Source organism: Electrona antarctica (assembly GCF_951216825.1).
Source record: "Electrona antarctica genome assembly, chromosome: 12".
NCBI lineage: Eukaryota > Metazoa > Chordata > Actinopteri > Myctophiformes > Myctophidae > Electrona > Electrona antarctica.
The window spans coordinates 9,462,152-9,483,859 of NC_136793.1; the positions used below are offsets into that span (position 1 = coordinate 9,462,152).

Below are 21,708 nucleotides of genomic sequence, written 5' to 3' on the forward strand. Positions count from 1 at the left end.
TCCATAAGTGGGCCAGTGATTCCCTGGTGTCCCTCCCAGTTGTCCTGGTTTGACTTGGCCCGCTCCACGGGCCAGTCACGCAGCAACGCATTCACACTGAGGCTCGATAAACCATTCTCTACTTCATGTTGTCACTGCTCTAATGTGAGTGAGACCACCTGGCGCTCCCATCTCCACCCAGTCAAATTAGGCTCCAGGGTTTTCCCCAACGGTCTGACTAATATAATGGTGACGCCTTGTCAGTTATACGTCTCACGTAAAGAAATCCCCTTATCAGTCATTCATTCCACAATGAATCAGTCACAGAGACCCGGAGAGAACCCTGGACTTAATCCATTGATACCTGGAACGCATCCATGTCACGTTAGCGTTAGCGTTTTAAACATTATGTTATAATTTAGCTATTGAAAAATAGCAGATCTACAAGCTCATAGCGCGCCACCGAGTGGCGCGCTATGAACTTGTAGGTCTGCTATTTTTGAAAAATCGTTAAAATGTGCCTCAAATCTTTCCGAAAATTGTCATGATTTAGAAAACGTTTTTTTTTTTTTTTAATTTCGACGTCAGGCCTGAATGGGTTAAAATTAGAGATGCTCCGATAATCGGTAATATTCATCGGAGTGAATATTGGCCGATACGGCCGATCACCGATCGGTGTTCGGCAATTTACCCTATCTGGAGAAAGCGATCTTTTACACCATTTAAGTGGTATAAATGTCATTCAGATATATAGTATAATATAATTTTTCATCTTTGTGACAGGCCTAAACACTCTCCCCTTCCTCCCCGCACACAGGGAAATTCTTGACGTGAGTTTTGACATATTTTAATTTAGGAAATATTCTTACGCACGAGATCGATATCGTCCGATCATGAGAAAAACTACCGGTGATCGGGATCGGTCCCAAAAAAACCTGATCGGAGCGTCCCTACTTAAAATGAGGAGGGTGGAAACATTGTCGAGCGAAGCATAATAAAACATCCACAGATCGATAGCAGACACGCTACAGACTAGCTTCACCTGTTTCTGTGTGTTGTTCACGTGGCACTAGTCATTACTTCTGGGATGTTTTAGGCACTTTACCACTGCATGGTACCAGCTCCACTCGACTCTTCTCTCTCTTGGTACCAGCTCCACTCCACTCTTCTCTCTCATGGTACCAGCTCCACTCCACTCTTCTCTCTCATGGTACCAGCTCCACTCCACTCTTCTCTCTCATGGTACCAGCTCCACTCCACTCTTCTCTCTCATGGTACCAGCTCCACTCCACTCTTCTCTCTCTTGGTACCAGCTCCACTCCACTCTTCTCTCTGTTGGTACCAGCTCCACTCCACTCTTCTCTCTCTTGGTACCAGCTCCACTCCACTCTTCTCTCTCTTGGTACCAGCTCCACTCCACTCTTCTCTCTCTTGGTACCAGCTCCACTCCACTCTTCTCTCTCTTGGTACCAGCTCCACTCCACTCTTCTCTCTCTTGGTACCAGCTCCACTCCACTCTTCTCTCTCATGGTACCAGCTCCACTCCACTCTTCTCTCTCTTGGTACCAGCTCCACTCCACTCTTCTCTCTCTTGGTACCAGCTCCACTCCACTCTTCTCTCTCTTGGTACCAGCTCCACTCCACTCTTCTCTCTCTTGGTACCAGCTCCACTCGACTCTTCTCTCTCTTGGTACCAGCTCCACTCCACTCTTCTCTCTCATGGTACCAGCTCCACTCCACTCTTCTCTCTATTGGTACCAGCTCCACTCCACTCTTCTCTCTCTTGGTACCAGCTCCACTCGACTCTCCTCTCTCTTGGTACCAGCTCCACTCCACTCTTCTCTCTCTTGGTACCAGCTCCACTCCACTCTTCTCTCTCTTGGTACCAGCTCCACTCCACTCTTCTCTCTCTTGGTACCAGCTCCACTCCACTCTTCTCTCTCTTGGTACCAGCTCCACTCCACTCTTCTCTCTCTTGGTACCAGCTCCACTCCACTCTTCTCTCTCTTGGTACCACCTACTTTGTTTTCCACTGGCGACTGTGGCTCAAGAGGTAGAGCAGGTCGTCCAATGATCCATGGGTCGGCGGTTCGAATCCCGGCTCCTCCTGGCTACATGTCGAAGTGTCCTTGGGCAAGACACTGAACCCCAAATTGCTCCCGGTGTGCTGGTTGGTACCTTGCATGGCTTCCGCCGCAATCTGTGTATGAATGTGTGTGTGAATGGGTGAATGTAATGCACAATCTATGTAAAGCGCCTTGGATAAAGGCGCTATATAAATGCACCATTTACCATTTACTGTGGAAAGTGACCCCTCAATATAAATGCTCTTCCGCCCACCCTCCGTATGGAGCGCCGAAGTCCTGACGTCAGTCGCTCATCCCCTGGTTCCAAGGGGTTCGCAGAAGTTTTTCTCTATGGAGAATAACATTTTGCTCATCTTAAAATCGTCTCATATAAGCATTGTGATCCAAAAATAAACAAACTGTCTCTGCGATGGTGTCGGGGAGCTCTGTCTGTATCGTTTACGATAGTCGCTCCTATTTGATAGCGAAAATGTAACTAATTCGGCAGCAGTAACATAACATTAGCGTTTTCTCGCAGTCAGTTGATTGAAACCGCCGGGATGATTTTTTACATTTATTTTTACAAACACTGTTCTTAAATCACTTCACTTCGGTGCTCTATAGCAGGGGTTCTCAACCCGTGGGTCGCGACCCCTCGGGGGGTCGCCAAATTATTTTAGGGGGTCCCCAAATTTTTATTTTTTTTTAATTTTTATTTTCACGATTTTTCAAAAATAGCAGACCTACAAGCTCGTAGCGCGCCACTCGGTGGCGCGCTATGAGCTTGTAGATCTGCTATTTTTCTTATAGCTAAATTATAACAATGCTTAAAACACCAAAAGGGGTTCCCGCCCAAAATGGTTTAAGGTTATTGTAGCAGTCAATTCCGGGAGTCGGGAGGGGTTGTTAAAAAAACAATAGTGTCTGAAAAAGAGTATTTCCTATAGTCTAGCAAAACGTTCCTGCTAATAATTAGGGGAGAAATAGGCCAAGCAGTTGCTCAATATCGATTCATTTCTAGTTAGAATGTATGTGCACAGTAATCGGGAGCTTCCATGCAGTCTGTCGTGATGCAGTGACACTACCGACCATTCTCTCTGACTAACCAGTTAGTCTGCAGTGTTTTCACGTCGCCGCTGGCATCGCCTCGGCTCGCTTGGAACCTCGACGGAGGTGATACAAAAATAACTGTCCCAATGGACCCCCACCCCCCCCCCAAAAACGAACACGAGTACATTGAGCCAGTACCATGCAGTTGAAAAAGCGCCATTGGTATGTTGCACTCTTGGTGGTAACGCACTTTGCCGGTGTTGGTGGTGTTTGTTTTTGTCCTGGCTTTAATGCTCAATTTAAGCCTCCCCCTCTCCCCCCCTGGTGGTCAGGTGCGGTATCGCAGGGAACACGCCTCCGGCCGCCTGCTGCCCTTCTTCCCTCTGCTGGAGGAGCTGATGAGGGACGTGTGTGACGGCGCCGCCCTGCTGACCGTGGTCCACTACTACTGTCCTGATCTCATGAAGCTGGAAGGTACTACAGAGAACCGCACACACGCACCCGCACACACACACACACACACACACACACGATGGCGCCGCCCTGCTGACCGTGGTCCACTACTACTGTCCTGATCTCATGAAGCTGGAAGGTACTACAGAGAACAGCACGCACGCACACACACGCACGCACGCACGCACGCGCGCACACACGCACACACACACACCTGTACTGTAGCACAGGGGTTCCCAAACTTTTTTTGGCCCATGTACTCCTTTTACTATTTGTATTATAACTTTTCAATCAAATTCACAAAACATTTTCACAACTATTATTGAAGATGCTATCTTAGAATAGATGTAGACCTATTTGGAAAAAAATAATAAAAATCCAAAATGTTGATAGATTCTCATCTGAACCCGAACACTGAAATTGCTGTCAAAAACATTAGCGTTCATAAGCCATTCTTCCGAAGTAGCTAAATGATGCGTCACTAAATTCGATTCTGCTTAAATTCAACACATTTTGTCTCAATTTCACGAGGGGTTGAGTTATCCGTTTCCGGGGTCAGTTACCAGTCACATTCAGAGATGATGTCCTCATCTAATGAGATTGTGTCATCAAGCCTCTTCCCTGTTGTGTTGAATTTGATACCCGAGTGTGATCCTATTCTGGTCAGCTGCTGCTGGCTACACAGCTCCTACAGTACGTTCAGATCTGGCTACACAGCTCCTACAGTACGTTCAGATCTGGCTTCACAGCTCCTACAGTACGTTCAGATCTGGCTACACAGCTCCTACAGTACGTTCAGATCTGGCTACACAGCTCCTACAAAACGTTCACATCTGGCTACACAGCTCCTACAGTACGTTCAGATCTGGCTACACAGCTCCTACAGTACGTTCAGATCTGGCTACACAGCTCCTACAGTACGTTCAGATCTGGCTACACAGCTCCTACAGTACGTTCAGATCTGGCTACACAGCTCCTACAGTACGTTCAGATCTGGCTACACAGCTCCTACAGTACGTTCAGATCTGGCTACACAGCTCCTACAGTACGTTCAGATCTGGCTACACAGCTCCTACAGTACGTTCAGATCTGGCTACACAGCTCCTACAGTACGTTCAGATCTGGCTACACAGCTCCTACAGTACTGCTGCTGGCTACACAGCTCCTACAGTACGTTCAGATCTGGCTACACAGCTCCTACAGTACGTTCAGATCTGGCTACACAGCTCCTACAGTACGTTCAGATCTGGCTACACAGCTCCTACAGTACTGCTGCTGGCTACACAGCTCCTACAGTACATTCAGATCTGGCTACACAGCTCCTACAGTACTGCTGCTGGCTACACAGCTCCTACAGTACGTTCAGATCTGGCTACACAGCTCCTACAGTACGTTCAGATCTGGCTACACAGCTCCTACAGTACGTTCAGATCTGGCTACACAGCTCCTACAAAACGTTCAGATCTGGCTACACAGCTCCTACAAAACGTTCAGATCTGGCTACACAGCTCCTACAGTACGTTCAGATCTGGCTACACAGCTCCTACGTACGTTCAGATCTGGCTACACAGCTCCTACAGTACGTTCAGATCTGGCTACACAGCTCCTACAAAATGTTCAGATCTGGCTACACAGCTCCTACAAAACGTTCAGATCTGGCTACACAGCTCCTACAGTACGTTCAGATCTGGCTACACAGCTCCTACAGTACGTTCAGATCTGGCTACACAGCTCCTACAGTACATTCAGATCTGGCTACACAGCTCCTACAGTACGTTCAGATCTGGCTACACAGCTCCTACAGTACGTTCAGATCTGGCTACACAGCTCCTACAGTACGTTCAGATCTGGCTACACAGCTCCTACAGTACGTTCAGATCTGTGACATTTGTAGCCATGAGGTCATTGAGTCCAACTTTCTCAGTCGCCATTTTTTTTATTTTTTTATCCCACGATTTTGTAACCCATTTTTCACCCCTGTGTCAATTATCTAATGTGATCCTGGGCTCTACACACCCTCCGCCAACCTAGTCCTCATATATGGGGGACATGGGGAGAGCAACGGACTTGAACTCATGCTTCCTTCATGCCTGAGTGTCCAAGTTGCTCCTTTACACCTGACAGGGGGGAGTTTCTCTGGTTGGACGTATCGCGTGGAAGGAACACGTTATTACAACCAGTTCCTTCCCCCTCCATCAGGCGCCCCGGCTGGCCAGGCGGAGGCAGTTTAGAGACCAGGATTACTGCATGATTTTTGTGAGGGTACCTACCTACCCTAGGGGACACGGGGAGAACATGCAAACTCCACACAGAAAGGCCCTTTCGCCAACCCAGCCTCGGGTATGGGCACTGATGACCTTCTAGCTGCCATGACTGATTTGATTCAGTTATTTGGATTCCATATTGGAGGCTTTCTCTTTCTTGGCCAACTCTTAGCTTTCTGTACTTAGTAGCTGATCTACAAGCTCAAAATGTGTCGCAGCGCCTATTTCATCAAATAACCCATGTGACTGGTCGGTAAAGTAAAGTCCTACAGTAATAATAGATATTTGTTTATTTGAACATCAAAGGGTATGCAAAGTCGTCCATAGTCGTCCATAAGCCGTAATGAATATTTCATAAAAGCAAATACTAAAGCCTCAATTTGTGAATTCTTCAACTGGTTATATGTATAATTTATACATTGCCGATTAGGATTTGGCCTAACAAAGCTTTTCACTCAGAGATTACAGTATATATTTTTGCTTTCATCCCTGTGTCTGTCTGGTCAGATATTTGCCTGAAGGAGGTGCCCTCCATTGCGGACAGCCTGTACAACATCCAGCTGCTCAAGGAGTTTGCCAGCGAGTATCTGAATAAGAGCTTCTACCTGCGGACAGAAGACGTGCTCTATTCACCCCTGGTGCTCAAGGTAGACTCCGTTCTTTTATATGCATACTGGACAACTCACCCCTGGTGCTCAAGGTAGACTCCGTTCTTTTAGATGAATACTGGACAACTCACCCCTGGTGCTCAAGGTAGACTCCGTTCTTTTAGATGAATACTGGACAACTCACCCCCGTGCTCAAGGTAGACTCCGTTCTTTTAGATGAATACTGGACAACTCACCCCGGTGCTCAAGGTAGACTCCGTTCTTTTAGATGAATACTGGACAACTCACCCCTGGTGCTCAAGGTAGACTCCGTTCTTTTAGATGAATACTGGACAACTCACCCCTGGTGCTCAAGGTAGACTCCGTTCTTTTAGATGAATACTGGACAACTCACCCCTGGTGCTCAAGGTAGACTCCGTTCTTTTAGATGAATACTGGACAACTCACCCCTGGTGCTCAAGGTAGACTCCGTTCTTTTAGATGAATACTGGACAACTCACCCCTGGTGCTCAAGGTAGACTCCGTTCTTTTAGATGAATACTGGACAACTCACCCCTGGTGCTCAAGGTAGACTCCGTTCTTTTAGATGAATACTGGACAACTCACCCCTGGTGCTCAAGGTAGACTCCGTTATTTTAGATGAATACTGGACAACTCACCCTGGTGCTCAAGGTAGACTCCGTTATTTTATATGAATACTGGACAACTCACCCCTGGTGCTCAAGGTAGACTCTGTTCTTTTAGATGAATACTGGACAACTCACCCCGGTGTTTGCCCGTTTTTCTTCCCAGAAGTGAGGGGGATAACTTTGTAATATGCCATTGGCTGTTTATATTCTTTTTGGAAAAAATATAAAAAGATACTCCTATGGAAAGGCTATATCTTACTTATATTGACCGTATAAACAATTTAGTATAATTTAGTATATGTAAGGTTTTGCACACTCAAATGGTACATCGTCACATAATCCCCACATAGCCTACAACAACTTCTGTGAACTGACTTCACTGTAGTAGCTTTTCATAACGTACTTAGGCTGTCTGCTGTCGTGAAAGTTTATAGTTGGAGAAATTCAAAAACGGAAAAGGGGTGAGTTGTCCTGTTACCCTTTTTATATCGTGCTTTCTACATCTACACAGATGCACAAATGGAGCCATGGGACCGGATCCATTTGGTTCTCTATTTGCACAATCTCTGAGTTAAATCACAGCTGTGATCTGTAAATGTCATGTCCTACCTGGGATTGGAACCTGAGGTCTCCCACGTTGGGGAGACCAAACGTATATTATACCGCTTGTCTTTTACCAGCCAGTCGGTGAACTACTACCAACACCACAGTCTAAATCTCAATCAAACCACTCCAGATGTGATCAACATACCGTACCATATTTTGTTAGTTAAAAATAATGTTTTCTTCATTCAAATAAGTTCTGGAATGCAGCTTGATCACGTGAGGACTTCACAGTGTATTATGGCGGACACATTAAACGCTCTAACAGTGTATTATGGCGGACACATTAAACGCTCTAACAGTGTATTATGGTGGACACATTAAACGCTCTAACAGTGTATTATGGTGGACACATTAAACGCTCTAACAGTGTATTATGGCGGACACATTAAACGCTCTAACAGTGTATTATGGCGGACACATTAAACGCTCTAACAGTGTATTATGGTGGACACATTAAACGCTCTAACAGTGTATTATGGCGGACACATTAAACGCTCTAACAGTGTATTATGGTGGACACATTAAACGCTCTAACAGTGTATTATGGTGGACACATTAAACGCTCTAACAGTGTATTATGGTGGACACATTAAACTCTCTAACAGTGTATTATGGTGGACACATTAAACTCTCTAACAGTGTATTATGGCGGACACATTAAACGCTCTAACAGTGTATTATTGTGGACACATTAAACGCTCTAACAGTGTATTATGGTCGACACATTAAACGCTCTAACAGTGTATTATGGTGGACACATTAAACGCTCTAACAGTGTATTATGGCGGACACCTTAAACGCTCTTAACAGTGTATTATGGTGGACACATTAAACGCTCTAACAGTGTATTATGGCGGACACCTTAAACGCTCTTAACAGTGTATTATGGTGGACACATTAAACGCTCTAACAGTGTATTATGGCGGACACATTAAACGCTCTAACAGTGTATTATGGCGGACACATTAAACGCTCTAACAGTGTATTATGGCGGACACATTAAACGCTCTAACAGTGTATTATGGCGGACACATTAAACGCTCTAACAGTGTATTATGGCGGACACATTAAACGCTCTAACAGTGTATTATGGTGGACACATTAAACGCTCTAACAGTGTATTATGGCGGACACATTAAACGCTCTAACAGTGTATTATGGCGGACACATTAAACGCTCTAACAGTGTATTATGGCGGACACATTAAACGCTCTAACAGTGTATTATGGCGGACACATTAAACGCTCTAACAGTGTATTATGGCGGACACATTAAACGCTCTAACAGTGTATTATGGCGGACACCTTAAACGCTCTAACAGTGTATTATGGTGGACACATTAAACGCTCTAACAGTGTATTATGGTGGACACATTAAACGCTCTAACAGTGTATTATGGTGGACACATTAAACGCTCTAACAGTGTATTATGGAGGACACATTAAACGCTCTAACAGTGTATTATGGCGGACACATTAAACGCTCTAACAGTGTATTATGGTGGACACATTAAACGCTCTAACAGTGTATTATGGCGGACACATTAAACGCTCTAACAGTGTATTATGGCGGACACATTAAACGCTCTAACAGTGTATTATGGCGGACACATTAAACGCTCTAACAGTGTATTATGGCGGACACATTAAACGCTCTAACAGTGTATTATGGTGGACACATTAAACGCTCTAACAGTGTATTATGGCGGACACATTAAACGCTCTAACAGTGTATTATGGCGGACACATTAAACGCTCTAACAGTGTATTATGGCGGACACATTAAACGCTCTAACAGTGTATTATGGCGGACACATTAAACGCTCTAACAGTGTATTATGGCGGACACATTAAACGCTCTAACAGTGTATTATGGCGGACACATTAAACGCTCTAACAGTGTATTATGGCGGACACATTAAACGCTCTAACAGTGTATTATGGTGGACACATTAAACGCTCTAACAGTGTATTATGGCGGACACATTAAACGCTCTAACAGTGTATTATGGTGGACACATTAAACGCTCTAACAGTGTATTATGGTGGACACATTAAACGCTCTAACAGTGTATTATGGTGGACACATTAAACGCTCTAACAGTGTATTATGGTGGACACATTAAACGCTCTAACAGTGTATTATGGCGGACACATTAAACGCTCTAACAGTGTATTATGGCGGACACATTAAACGCTCTAACAGTGTATTATGGCGGACACATTAAACGCTCTAACAGTGTATTATGGCGGACACCTTAAACGCTCTAACAGTGTATTATGGTGGACACCTTAAACGCTCTAACAGTGTATTATGGTGGACACATTAAACGCTCTAACAGTGTATTATGGTGGACACATTAAACGCTCTAACAGTGTATTATGGTGGACACATTAAACGCTCTAACAGTGTATTATGGTGGACACATTAAACGCTCTAACAGTGTATTATGGTGGACACATTAAACGCTCTAACAGTGTATTATGGCGGACACATTAAACGCTCTAACAGTGTATTATGGCGGACACATTAAACGCTCTAACAGTGTATTATGGCGGACACATTAAACGCTCTAACAGTGTATTATGGCGGACACCTTAAACGCTCTAACAGTGTATTATGGTGGACACCTTAAACGCTCTAACAGTGTATTATGGTGGACACATTAAACGCTCTAACAGTGTATTATGGTGGACACATTAAACGCTCTAACAGTGTATTATGGTGGACACATTAAACGCTCTAACAGTGTATTATGGCGGACACATTAAACGCTCTAACAGTGTATTATGGCGGACACATTAAACGCTCTAACAGTGTATTATGGTGGACACATTAAACGCTCTAACAGTGTATTATGGCGGAGACATTAAACGCTCTAACAGTGTATTATGGTGGACACATTAAACGCTCTAACAGTGTATTATGGCGGACACATTAAACGCTCTAACAGTGTATTATGGTGGACACATTAAACGCTCTAACAGTGTATTATGGTGGACACATTAAACGCTCTAACAGTGTATTATGGCGGAGACATTAAACGCTCTAACAGTGTATTATGGTGGACACATTAAACGCTCTAACAGTGTATTATGGCGGACACATTAAACGCTCTAACAGTGTATTATGGCGGACACATTAAACGCTCTAACAGTGTATTATGGTGGACACATTAAACGCTCTAACAGTGTATTATGGTGGACACATTAAACGCTCTAACAGTGTATTATGGTGGACACATTAAACGCTCTAACAGTGTATTATGGTGGACACATTAAACGCTCTAACAGTGTATTATGGCGGACACATTAAACGCTCTAACAGTGTATTATGGTGGACACATTAAACGCTCTAACAGTGTATTATGGTGGACACATTAAACGCTCTAACAGTGTATTATGGTGGACACATTAAACGCTCTAACAGTGTATTATGGCGGACACATTAAACGCTCTAACAGTGTATTATGGTGGACACATTAAACGCTCTAACAGTGTATTATGGTGGACACATTAAACGCTCTAACAGTGTATTATGGCGGACACATTAAACGCTCTAACAGTGTATTATGGCGGACACATTAAACGCTCTAACAGTGTATTATGGTGGACACATTAAACGCTCTAACAGTGTATTATGGTGGACACATTAAACGCTCTAACAGTGTATTATGGTGGACACATTAAACGCTCTAACAGTGTATTATGGTGGACACATTAAACGCTCTAACAGTGTATTATGGCGGACACATTAAACTCTCTAACAGTGTATTATGGTGGACACATTAAACGCTCTAACAGTGTATTATGGTGGACACATTAAACGCTCTAACAGTGTATTATGGTGGACACATTAAACGCTCTAACAGTGTATTATGGTGGACACATTAAACGCTCTAACAGTGTATTATGGTGGACACATTAAACGCTCTAACAGTGTATTATGGCGGACACATTAAACGCTCTAACAGTGTATTATGGCGGACACATTAAACGCTCTAACAGTGTATTATGGTGGACACATTAAACGCTCTAACAGTGTATTATGGCGGACACATTAAACGCTCTAACAGTGTATTATGGCGGACACATTAAACGCTCTAACAGTGTATTATGGTGGACACATTAAACGCTCTAACAGTGTATTATGGTGGACACATTAAACGCTCTAACAGTGTATTATGGCGGAGACATTAAACGCTCTAACAGTGTATTATGGTGGACACATTAAACGCTCTAACAGTGTATTATGGCGGACACATTAAACGCTCTAACAGTGTATTATGGTGGACACATTAAACGCTCTAACAGTGTATTATGGCGGAGACATTAAACGCTCTAACAGTGTATTATGGTGGACACATTAAACGCTCTAACAGTGTATTATGGCGGAGACATTAAACGCTCTACACTGTTGCCTGTGCTCTCTTCTTTTCGCAGCACAATGTGATGGTGTTCATCGCTGAGCTCTTCTGGTGGTTTGAGATCGTCAAGCCAGACTTTGTCCAGCCCAGGGACCCCCAGGAGTTCAAAGATGGTACGTGACGTGAGAGAGCTTTGCTTTGCTCAGAAGGACAGAAGGACATATTTTTGAACATCCAATAGTGGTTGCTTAACCTTTCAATTACCCATTTAGACCTGAGGACGATTCTACACATGTCTTCTAAAACAGTTTTATGAAAAACTGTTGTATAAATTGGTGCATGAACATGAAGTGGTATCCTCCTTTGTATTTGTTATAAAATGTGGTCGTTTTTGACCGAAACGGGTATTTCATCCTCTAATGCTGCTTTTTTATGAAACGCCGCTCGGTGCTATTCAAAGTAACCCCGCCATTTTTCCCCTCTTGACTGACGACACTGCTTCCATCCTCCCAGCCCGAGCTATGGCACAGTGCAAGAGTGGCCGTCCATCAGTGCCCATCTCCAACGCCACCAAGCGCAGTTTCCTGGCCAGCCCCGGCGCGACCGAGGCGCAGGCTAGCCCAGAAGTTTGCAACAGGTATTTCCTGCACCCTGAAGACTCTGCTGACCCTCTGTAAGTCATTCTGCTTCTCATTCAATCGCATCATGCTCCCCCCTTCTCTGTTTTTACCTGTTTGTTGCACAGGCTGCGAGGAATGGATCTTTCACTGTTGGCTGCTTTGCCTTGAGCAGGGCTGGGTGATATTATGACTTAATAATCAATATAAAGATTATTTTAAACTTTAGCCTCGATTATGATTAATGAACACGACTTGGGGGGGAGGGGGGTGTTGGAAAGGTGAAAATAGCACATCTACAAGCTCACAGTATTGAGAGCTTGTAGATCTGCTGTTCGCGCTAAAAATAAATTGTACAAGTCTTAACACAGGTTTACGTTGTTAATCAGACTTGGTGATTAAAAAACATGTTGATTCGTTGACACACACACACTGTGTATATGTGTATATATATATATATATATATATATATAAATCACACCCATGTGAAGTGAGGGGCGCTCTTATCATCATACATCATCTCATTCTCAACCAATGGCACATCTCCCACCCAGTCACCCCGGCCAATTACAATTTGCGTCCTCGCTTTTGTCTTCAACGTTTCATTTCATATTTATTTATTTCATTTCAGTTATGGTTGTACATGATTTATATTCATTTTACCTTGTACACATTCCATAAAAGAAAAGAAAGGGAACAGGAAGAAGATAAATCTTTGTGTTTACACACTTTTGTCTTCAATTTTGTTTGTGTTGCGGCGACGGCTCAGGGGTTGGAGTGGCTGGTTGGTAACCGCAAGGTTGCCAGTTCAAACCCGGGCTCCCCCAGAGTTGGTGTCGAAGTGTCCTTGAGCAAGACACTGAACCCCTAATTGCTCCCGATGTGCAGGTTACTTGGTACCTTGCATGGTTTCCGCCGCCATCGGTGTATTAATGTGTGTGTGAATGGGTGAATGTAATGCACAATCTATGTTAAGCGCCTTGGATAAAGGCGCTATATAAATGCCATTTAGGGCGACTGTGGCTCAAGAGGTAGAGCAGGTCGTCCAATGATCCATGGGTCGGCGGTTCGAATCCCGGCTCCTCCTGTCTACATGTCGAAGTGTCCTTGGGCAAGACACTGAACCCCAAATTGCTCCCGGTGTGCTGGTTGGTACCTTGCATGGCTTCCGCCGCAATCGGTGTATGAATGTGTGTGTGAATGGGTGAATGTAATGCACAATCTATGTAAAGCGCCTTGGATTAAGGCGCTATATAAATGCACCATTTACCATTTTCCATTTTGATCAAGCTCCTGCATTTTAATCTATTAGGCCAGGTCCGGTCTACATTATGTGCTGTTTGTGTAGCCAATTCTTTCATGCGTACCCGCTGCTCATTCCATTCTCAATCCGGTTGAATGTACATACGGTGTGAGATATTAAATGTGGCTTCTGATCTTTTCTGGTTTTCAGTAAAGGGGGTCCGACCTTCAGCCCGTCCCATCCTCTCCTACCTTTGAGACAGAGGCAACAGAAGCAGCAAGGGGAAGAAGCCGGGGCTGGTAACTATCAGAAGATATTAAACATTACAGCTGTATTAGTTGTTGTTATTTCTAATGTTCTCTTAAATGCGACGCTTACACCACAAAATCACTCGCCTCATGCAGCTTTGAATTCATAGAGATTATTGTATTTTCCCTCATAATCGAAAAAAACAAAGATACTTGATGAATTGAAGAAAATGGGGACTAACAGCAGTAAAACTATTTAGTCTTTTCTTAGCTTTTGAGGTGGCAGTGGCCCAAGAGGTTTGATTGATTGATTGAATTGTTTATTTTTGCTAAGATAAGGATTCAGTCTAAATCAAAGTTTTATTCAAAGGTTTTCTGTATTTGAGCTGTCTGCTTAGTAGCCGATGTGTGTTTTGTGTGCTAGGCCTGAGAAACCGCTCCAATTCCTTGACTCAGATGGAGGGACAAACCAGAGGCTCTGTCGTTGCCTGGCCGGAGAAGAGGCAGAGGTAACCTTGATCTATTACATTCTATTTAAGATGGGGTATATGTGTTTAAGTGTGTCCCTTTTGCTATATTCGTCATGCGACAAAGTATGTAGGGCTCAAGTGAACAGCCCCTAGTTGTCATAATGAGTTTAAAGGACAACTTTAGTTTTTTTGAACCAAGGTTCATGTTTTAGGTTGTTATTAGATAAAGTAAAATATGAGTGTAAATTTTTTTTTTCATTTGCTGCTTTCTTTCGTTTTAGGGATTTTAGCAGTTTTTGACAGGGGGGCGGGGGCATTCGAGCATGGGGCTAAATATGTATTTTTTTACACAATTTGATGGTGATTAATTTTTTTATGGTTTACTATAGTCCTAATAAACGCCAGGAAATTACATCTGTCCACAGAAGATCACATGATCTACTGAATGTGAAGGTAGCCTACTGGGGGAAGGCTTATACTGTGTGTGTATAGGCTCAATATGTCAGTTTGGCACATTCAATAGATCCTGTGATCTTTTGTGGCCAGATGTAATTTCTTGGAGTCTAGTAGGACTATAGTAAATAATAATAAAAAATCGCCATAAAATGTTGTTAAAAAAGCATATTTAGCCCCATGCTCGAATGCCCCCGCCCCCCTGTCAAAAACTGCTGAAATCGGTAAAAAAAAGCAGCAAATGAAAGAAAATGAACACTCACCTTTTAGTTTCTCTAATAACAACCTAAAACATGAACCTTGGTTGAAAACAAATAAAGTTGTCCTTTAAGTCCAACACTGGTGTTCTTGTGAAAGCTCTACTATATTCCGATTGCATTCACAACTATGTTAACGTATGTTGTTGTGTTTTCCATGCTTCCTCCCTACAGACCTATGTCTACACTGAACCCCTACACGTTCCCCTCGGCCACAGACGGCGACGCTGACAGCATCAGCTTGGCCCGCTCCATTAGCAAGGACAGCCTGGCCTCAAACGTGGTCAACGTCACCCCCAAGCACCAGGCTCCCCCCAGCCACCTGCCTCCGCAGGCACGGAGAATCAACGGCCATGGCCTACTTGTCGTCGGTGCGGAGGCTGAGGACGAGACCCTGGCGGCTGTTACGAGAACGGACACTCCAGCCGGCCCCGAGCGTGGGGGCGGCGGCGGCGTACAAGCAGCAGCAGCAGCCACGCCCGAATCCACCGCAGAGGCTGAACCCGCCACGGATAGCTTTTACCTAGAACCACTGATGCCTGCCGTGCTAAAGCCGGCCAAAGAGAAGTCTGTATGTCTGAACAAGGAGGAGGAGAGCGGCGAGGTCCCCCGGTCTGCGGGGAGAGGCTCCCTACGCCGAGGAGACAGTCCCGCTGCAGCCGTCCGGAGGAAAGCCCTGCCCGCCGGCCTCAACAGGACCTTCAGTCCCTCCCCCGGCGAGGAGCCAGACCCGCCGACCGACCCTCCCCACGACCAGGCGGCCTGCAGCGTGGACCCCTCCTCCAGGGAGCCGGCCGGGGGCTTCTACCTGCACTCTGACTCTGAGGAGCAGAGGCCTGGGCAGGGCCTCGAGCCGGAGCTGGAGGAGGTGGACGAGGAGGACGAGGAGGAAGATCTGGACGAGGCGCTGACCACCAAGGACCCCAACTGGATCAGGAAAACGTTTGACACGGAAGAGGAGGAATCGGCCAAGCTCCAGGAGGACATGAACGTCAAGGAGCACGTGGACAAGGACAAGGACCTGAACGGCGGCAGCGGGCGCTCCAGCCCGTGCCTCAGCACACACTCCCAGGGCAGCGTGCGCATGACCTCCTTCGCCGAGCGCAAGGCGCACCAGCAGCGCTTCGGCAGCAACCACGACCTGCGCTCCAGCGCCTCCAGCTCCCAGAGGACCACTCCGGACGGGTCGGAGTGCAGCGGGCCGCTGGCCGCCTCCTCCTGGAGGCTGAGGCGGGACCAGAGCCCGTCCTCGCCGCTCGCCGCCGGCGGGTCCAACAACGTGCTGAACTCGGAGCTCGTCCAGCTCCACATGCAGCTGGAGGAGAAGCGGCGGGCCATCGAGCACCAGAAGAAGAAGATGGAGGTGCTGTCGGCCAGACAGAGGCAGAAGCTTGGAAAGGCCGCCTTCCTGCACATCGTCAAGAAGGGCGGCGGCAAGAGCGACACGCTGCCCAACCCCCTCAAGTCGGACTTTTCAAAAGACGAGCTCAGCGGCGAGAAAGGTAACGCCTCCAAGGACGATTTGTGCGTCGACGCCCTGCTGGGCGGCAGAGAGGCCGAGGTGGCCGCCCTGCTGGGCGGCAGAGAGGCCGAGGTGGCCGCCCTGCGGGGCGGCAGAGAGGCCGAGGTGGCCGCCACGCTGCCCGGCGGCGTGGACACGGACAAGAAGAAGGGCGGCGGAGGAAGCTTCTACCTGGAGGAAGAGCTGGACCTGAACGAGTGCAACCGCTCCATCGAGCTGCTGAACGAGGCCATCGGTAGCATCCAGCAGCAGATGATGCAGCTGTCGTTCCAGCAGGAGATGCTGATGAAGCAGAATGTACAGTCGCCCCCTGATGCCGCTGGCCCGCCACCTCCCTCCGCCACCAACAAGGCCGCTGGCCCGCCACCTCCCTCCGCCACCGACAAGGCCGGTGGTGACACTACAGTGCGCGCGCCGGTTCAGTTCATGGAGTCCCTCTCCACCGCTGGCTCCGTTCCAGCCAGGAAGCCCCCGAAGCTCTCCTCAACCCGAGGCTCCAGATCCAAACCCTCCGAGCTGAAGATAGCCAAGGAGCAGAGTCGTCAGGGCTCCAAGGGCAGCACCCCCACACAGAGCGGGGACACCTTGCCTCAGCCAAGGCACTTCCATGGGGGCCGGTCCCCCAGGGCCGAGCAGCCCGACGCCCCCAGCCCCAGGACCCCCACCGCAGCAGAGACAATCGGCGCGCCGCCTGGCTCTGGCCACCTTCGGAGCGCCACATTCCGGCTCCAAGACGAAGCCAACCTGCGCCTGCCGACCGTGACCACTCAAGAAGTGTCCTTTGACGAGTGCCTGTCCAGTACCATGAGGGAGACCGAGCTCAACTCCTCGGACGGCTCGGGGAAGGAGAACGTGCCCTCGGAGGAGCTGCAGCGCAGCAAAGCCCCCCTGATCGAAGTGGACATTTCCGAGCTGATAGCCGACGAGGAGGACGGCGGCGGCGGCACTGAGGGAGGAGAGGGAGAGCAGAAGTCTGGCATGGGCTTTTTCTTCAAGGTATGGTCTCTGGAACTGGTGGGACTGTTGGATAGAATGTCCAGTGTGTTGAGAGAAAGCACCACTAAGTGCTTAAGTGTGTCCCTTTTGCTATATTCGTCATGCGACAAAGTATGTAGGGCTCAAGTGAACAGCCCCTAGTTGTCATAATGAGTTTAAAGGACAACTTTAGTTTTTTTGAACCAAGGTTCATGTTTTAGGTTGTTATTAGATAAAGTAAAAGATGAATGTTCTTTTTTTTTTTCATTTGCTGCTTTCTTTCGTTTTAGGGATTTTAGCAGTTTTTGACAGGGGGGCGGGGGCATTCGAGCATGGGGCTAAATATGTATTTTTTTACACAATTTGATGGTGATTTATTTTTTTATGGTTTACTATAGTCCTAATAAACGCCAGGAAATTACATCTGGCCACAGAAGATCACATGATCTACTGAATGTGAAGGTAGCCTACTGGGGGAAGGCTTATACTGTGTGTATAGGCTCAATATGTCAGTTTGGCACATTCAATAGATCCTGTGATCTTTTGTGGCCAGATGTAATTTCTTGGAGTCTAGTAGGACTATAGTAAATAATAATAATAATAAAAAATCGCCATAAAATGTTCTCTGGAACTGGTGGGACTGTTGGATAGAATGTCCAGTGTGTTGAGAGAAAGGTACGGTCTCTGGAACTGGTGGGACTGTTGGATAGAATGTCCAGTGTGTTGAGAGAAAGCACCACTAAAGCAGTCGGCTCAATACTTTTTGAACCTCTCCTCTCTAGCACAGGGTTCTCAACGTTTTTGGCCGGGGACCCCCGTGGCCATGTCTCGTCTCGCTACCCCAAAAAGTAATTGTTGTTAGAATTAACCCATTCAGGCCTGACGTCGAAATTTAAAAAAAAAAAGTTTTCTAAATCATGACAATTTTCGGAAAGATTTGAGGCACATTTTAACGATTTTTCAAAAATAGCAGACCTACAAGTTCATAGCGCGCCACTCGGTGGCGCGCTATGAGCTTGTAGATCTGCTATTTTTCAATAGCTAAATTATAACATAATGTTTAAAACGCTAATGCTAACGTGACATGGATGCGTTCCAGGTCTCAATGGATTAACGTCCTAACAACAATTACTTTTTGTAATGTGATTTTACAATCCAAAAATCTAAACGTTTGACATTGTTTTGAACGCTCCTTCCAACGACTTTAGGCAACATTGATTATGGTAGATGTTTCATACCACAAAAAAATAAAATGGCACGATTTTTTTCTACTCGGTCTGTGTCTCATAGGAGGGTTGTGGGCAGTTTAGAAACCGTCTTCCAGTGACATCATCATTAAGCAGATTCTTTTTTAAACAAGATTTTTTTACAAAAATGTTTAGATTTTCATTATCGTGAGAACGATGGCTTCCATTTTCGCATTGCAACTTTTCAGGACTAGAAAGCCTGCAGTTTTTATTAGCTTGTATTCCCCATCGATGATGTCACTGGAAGAAGGTTTCTGAACTGCCCACAGCCCTCCTATGAGACACAGACCGAGTAGAAAGAAATTGCGCCATTTTTTCATGATTATTAGTGAGGACCTATTATATGAAGATAGGTTGAGAAGTGGTGAAGTGGTCCTTTAATTACATTACATTAATTACAGCGTCTTCCTGTTCTGTTCCCTTAATTGACTACTAATGTCCAACCCTCTGCAGGATGAGCAGAAGGCAGAGGACGAGCTGGCTAAGAAGAGAGCAGCCTTCCTGCTGAAGCAGCAGAAGAAGGCCGAGGAGGCTCGGCTGCGCAAACAGCAGCTCGAGGTGGAGTCGGAGCTCAAACGCGACGAAGCCAGGTGACCGTTTATACCTCATGTGACCTCACAAGCATTCCGTGTGTGTGTGTGTGTGTGTGCGTGTGTGCGCGTGCGTGTGCGCGTGCGTGCGCCGGTCAATGCTCAGGTGCTGAATGGAGGCAAACATTTCGTCTCTCGTCGGGTGGAAACTGTTACTTTTCTCGATTCAAATTCAAAAATAGCAAAAGTTGCAGATGCTCAACACGCGCCGCTTTCTGAGCTTGTGACGCATTGTGAGCTTGTAGATTTGATATTCCAGACGTGTTTTACTTGTAACGGTGTATTTCTGCGTTGCAGTATTGGTACTTTTACTTAAGTAAAAACATTTGAGTACTCTTTCCACCGCCGGACACCTTAAACGAGGCCATGGTGTCTTTTCTTTCGCCCCTTTTCGTTCGCCAGACGCAAGGCCGAGGAGGATCGCCTGCGCAAGGAGGAGGAGAAGACGCGGCGGGAGCTCATCAAGCAGGAGTACCTGCGACGGAAGCAGCAGGAGATCCTGGAGGAGCAGGGCCTGCTGTTGGCCAAGCCCAAGATGCCCAAGGCTCCCATGCCCAAGACCCCCAAGCCCCGGCAAAAACACAGGCCCAAGTCCGTCTTCAACAGAGAGGAGTCGTCCGGCGACAGTTTCTCCAAGTGCCCTTCTTCCACGCGTAAGTCGCACTCCCGGTAGCTTTTAGAGCTAATAGACCAGTGTTTCGCCCAAACGCTCTGAAATCATGCGGTAAAAAACGAGGCTAAACGGCAGTATACAGTCCTCCCGTTGCTGAGAGATAAAGATCTGAGCTCACAGCACCTCCCACACAGCGCAGTGAAGCGCGCGCACGCACACACACACACACCGGAGCGAGCGCGCGCGCTCCGCGTGAGATTTCTCCAGCGGCCATACCCCCCCCCCCCCCCCACACACACACAGTCCGGTCCCTGCTTGCTATGAGAGGGATAACTCTTGTCTCCATTCAAAGCTGACACAAACTAAAACTAAACCCTGTATCAGGCCTCTCTCTCTCTCTCTCTCTCTCTCTCTCTCTCTCTCTCTCTCTCTCTCTCTCTCTCTGCCTGGATCTTGAGACAGTCCCCCATTGCTACGAGAGAAAGAACTTTCGTCTTGATTCCTCACACATAACCTCGAAAAACAAACGAAAGTATGATTCTCCCTCTAAATCACTGTCTGCACCTCCCTCTCTCTCTGTGCATGCAGAGATCATATCTTTGTGATCCTCTCCCACTCAACCAGCAAACTCCATCACTCCCCGATTACCCTGCCAGGCGCCTACCTGAAATTCCGGATCCACGATATAATAAATAGTTAGCCAACGTTCTTTTCCTGCGACCCAGGAAAGTTATACAGTAGATCCATATTGACCGCGACGAACGATGATAATTCTTTCAGCCACGGGTAAATTCCAGTTATTCCACCAAGCATCCATCGTGCGTGTGTGGAGAGAGAGAGACACACAGTGTTAGGGGGGTGTGTTTGTGTTAGTTAGTTAGTGTGTAACTTCCTCCTTGCGTTCAGGATGCGATCAATGTTAGTGCCAACACGCCCCATCCGTGTGTGTACACACACACGCGCCCCATCCGTGTGTGTACACACACACACGCCCCATCCCATGTAACATGATTTTGGCACTAACATTGATCGCATCCTGAACGCAAGGAGTAAGTTAAAGTTACACACACACACACACACACACACACACGCTGCCTCCTGGCTCCCTCGTCTGTCCAAAAACAGGAGGGCATATCTGTAGCCTATTTGAGTCTTGTATTCAACTAGAATTTCGCGGGCCTTCGGCCCGCTCATCCCAGAGTTGCGTTGCCCCGCGTTGCGATACAGAAGTCCACAGATACAGAAGTGCACAGTGACACGCGTTGTATGCAGCTGTTTTGTGTTGCAGAGCGCGTGTAGTGTTGTTGTTGTTATCCATATATGCGCCTCGGTTCGTCCCGTTTGTTCCACGCCAGGTGTCGACGCAGTCGTTGGCGCAAATTTCTTATTATTTTAACTGTGTATGTAATGGCGGCTAGTAGCACATTTTTTTTTTAGGAGCACGATGAAAAG

The 21,708-nt window shown here is 46.5% G+C and overlaps 1 protein-coding gene across 5 annotated transcripts in view; it reads left to right on the plus strand.

Moving 5' to 3' along the window:
- camsap1b (calmodulin regulated spectrin-associated protein 1b) overlaps window positions 1-21,708 on the plus strand; it is a 63,504-nt gene that overhangs the window by 33,976 nt on the left and 7,820 nt on the right. For 2 of the 5 annotated variants that reach the window (XM_079515486.1, XM_079515487.1), the window contains 9 exons: window positions 3,428-3,569; window positions 6,320-6,459; window positions 12,098-12,194; window positions 12,535-12,694; window positions 14,092-14,180; window positions 14,554-14,638; window positions 15,484-17,827; window positions 19,507-19,643; window positions 20,046-20,296. In XM_079515486.1, the coding sequence (XP_079371612.1) occupies window positions 3,428-3,569; window positions 6,320-6,459; window positions 12,098-12,194; window positions 12,535-12,694; window positions 14,092-14,180; window positions 14,554-14,638; window positions 15,484-17,827; window positions 19,507-19,643; window positions 20,046-20,296 (3,445 nt within the window). Of the gene's footprint in view, window positions 1-3,427; window positions 3,570-3,634; window positions 3,688-6,319; window positions 6,460-12,097; window positions 12,195-12,534; window positions 12,695-14,091; window positions 14,181-14,553; window positions 14,639-15,483; window positions 17,828-19,506; window positions 19,644-20,045; window positions 20,297-21,708 lie in introns of those variants that run through there. The other 3 variants (XM_079515488.1, XM_079515489.1, XM_079515490.1) reach the window with 3 other exon arrangements.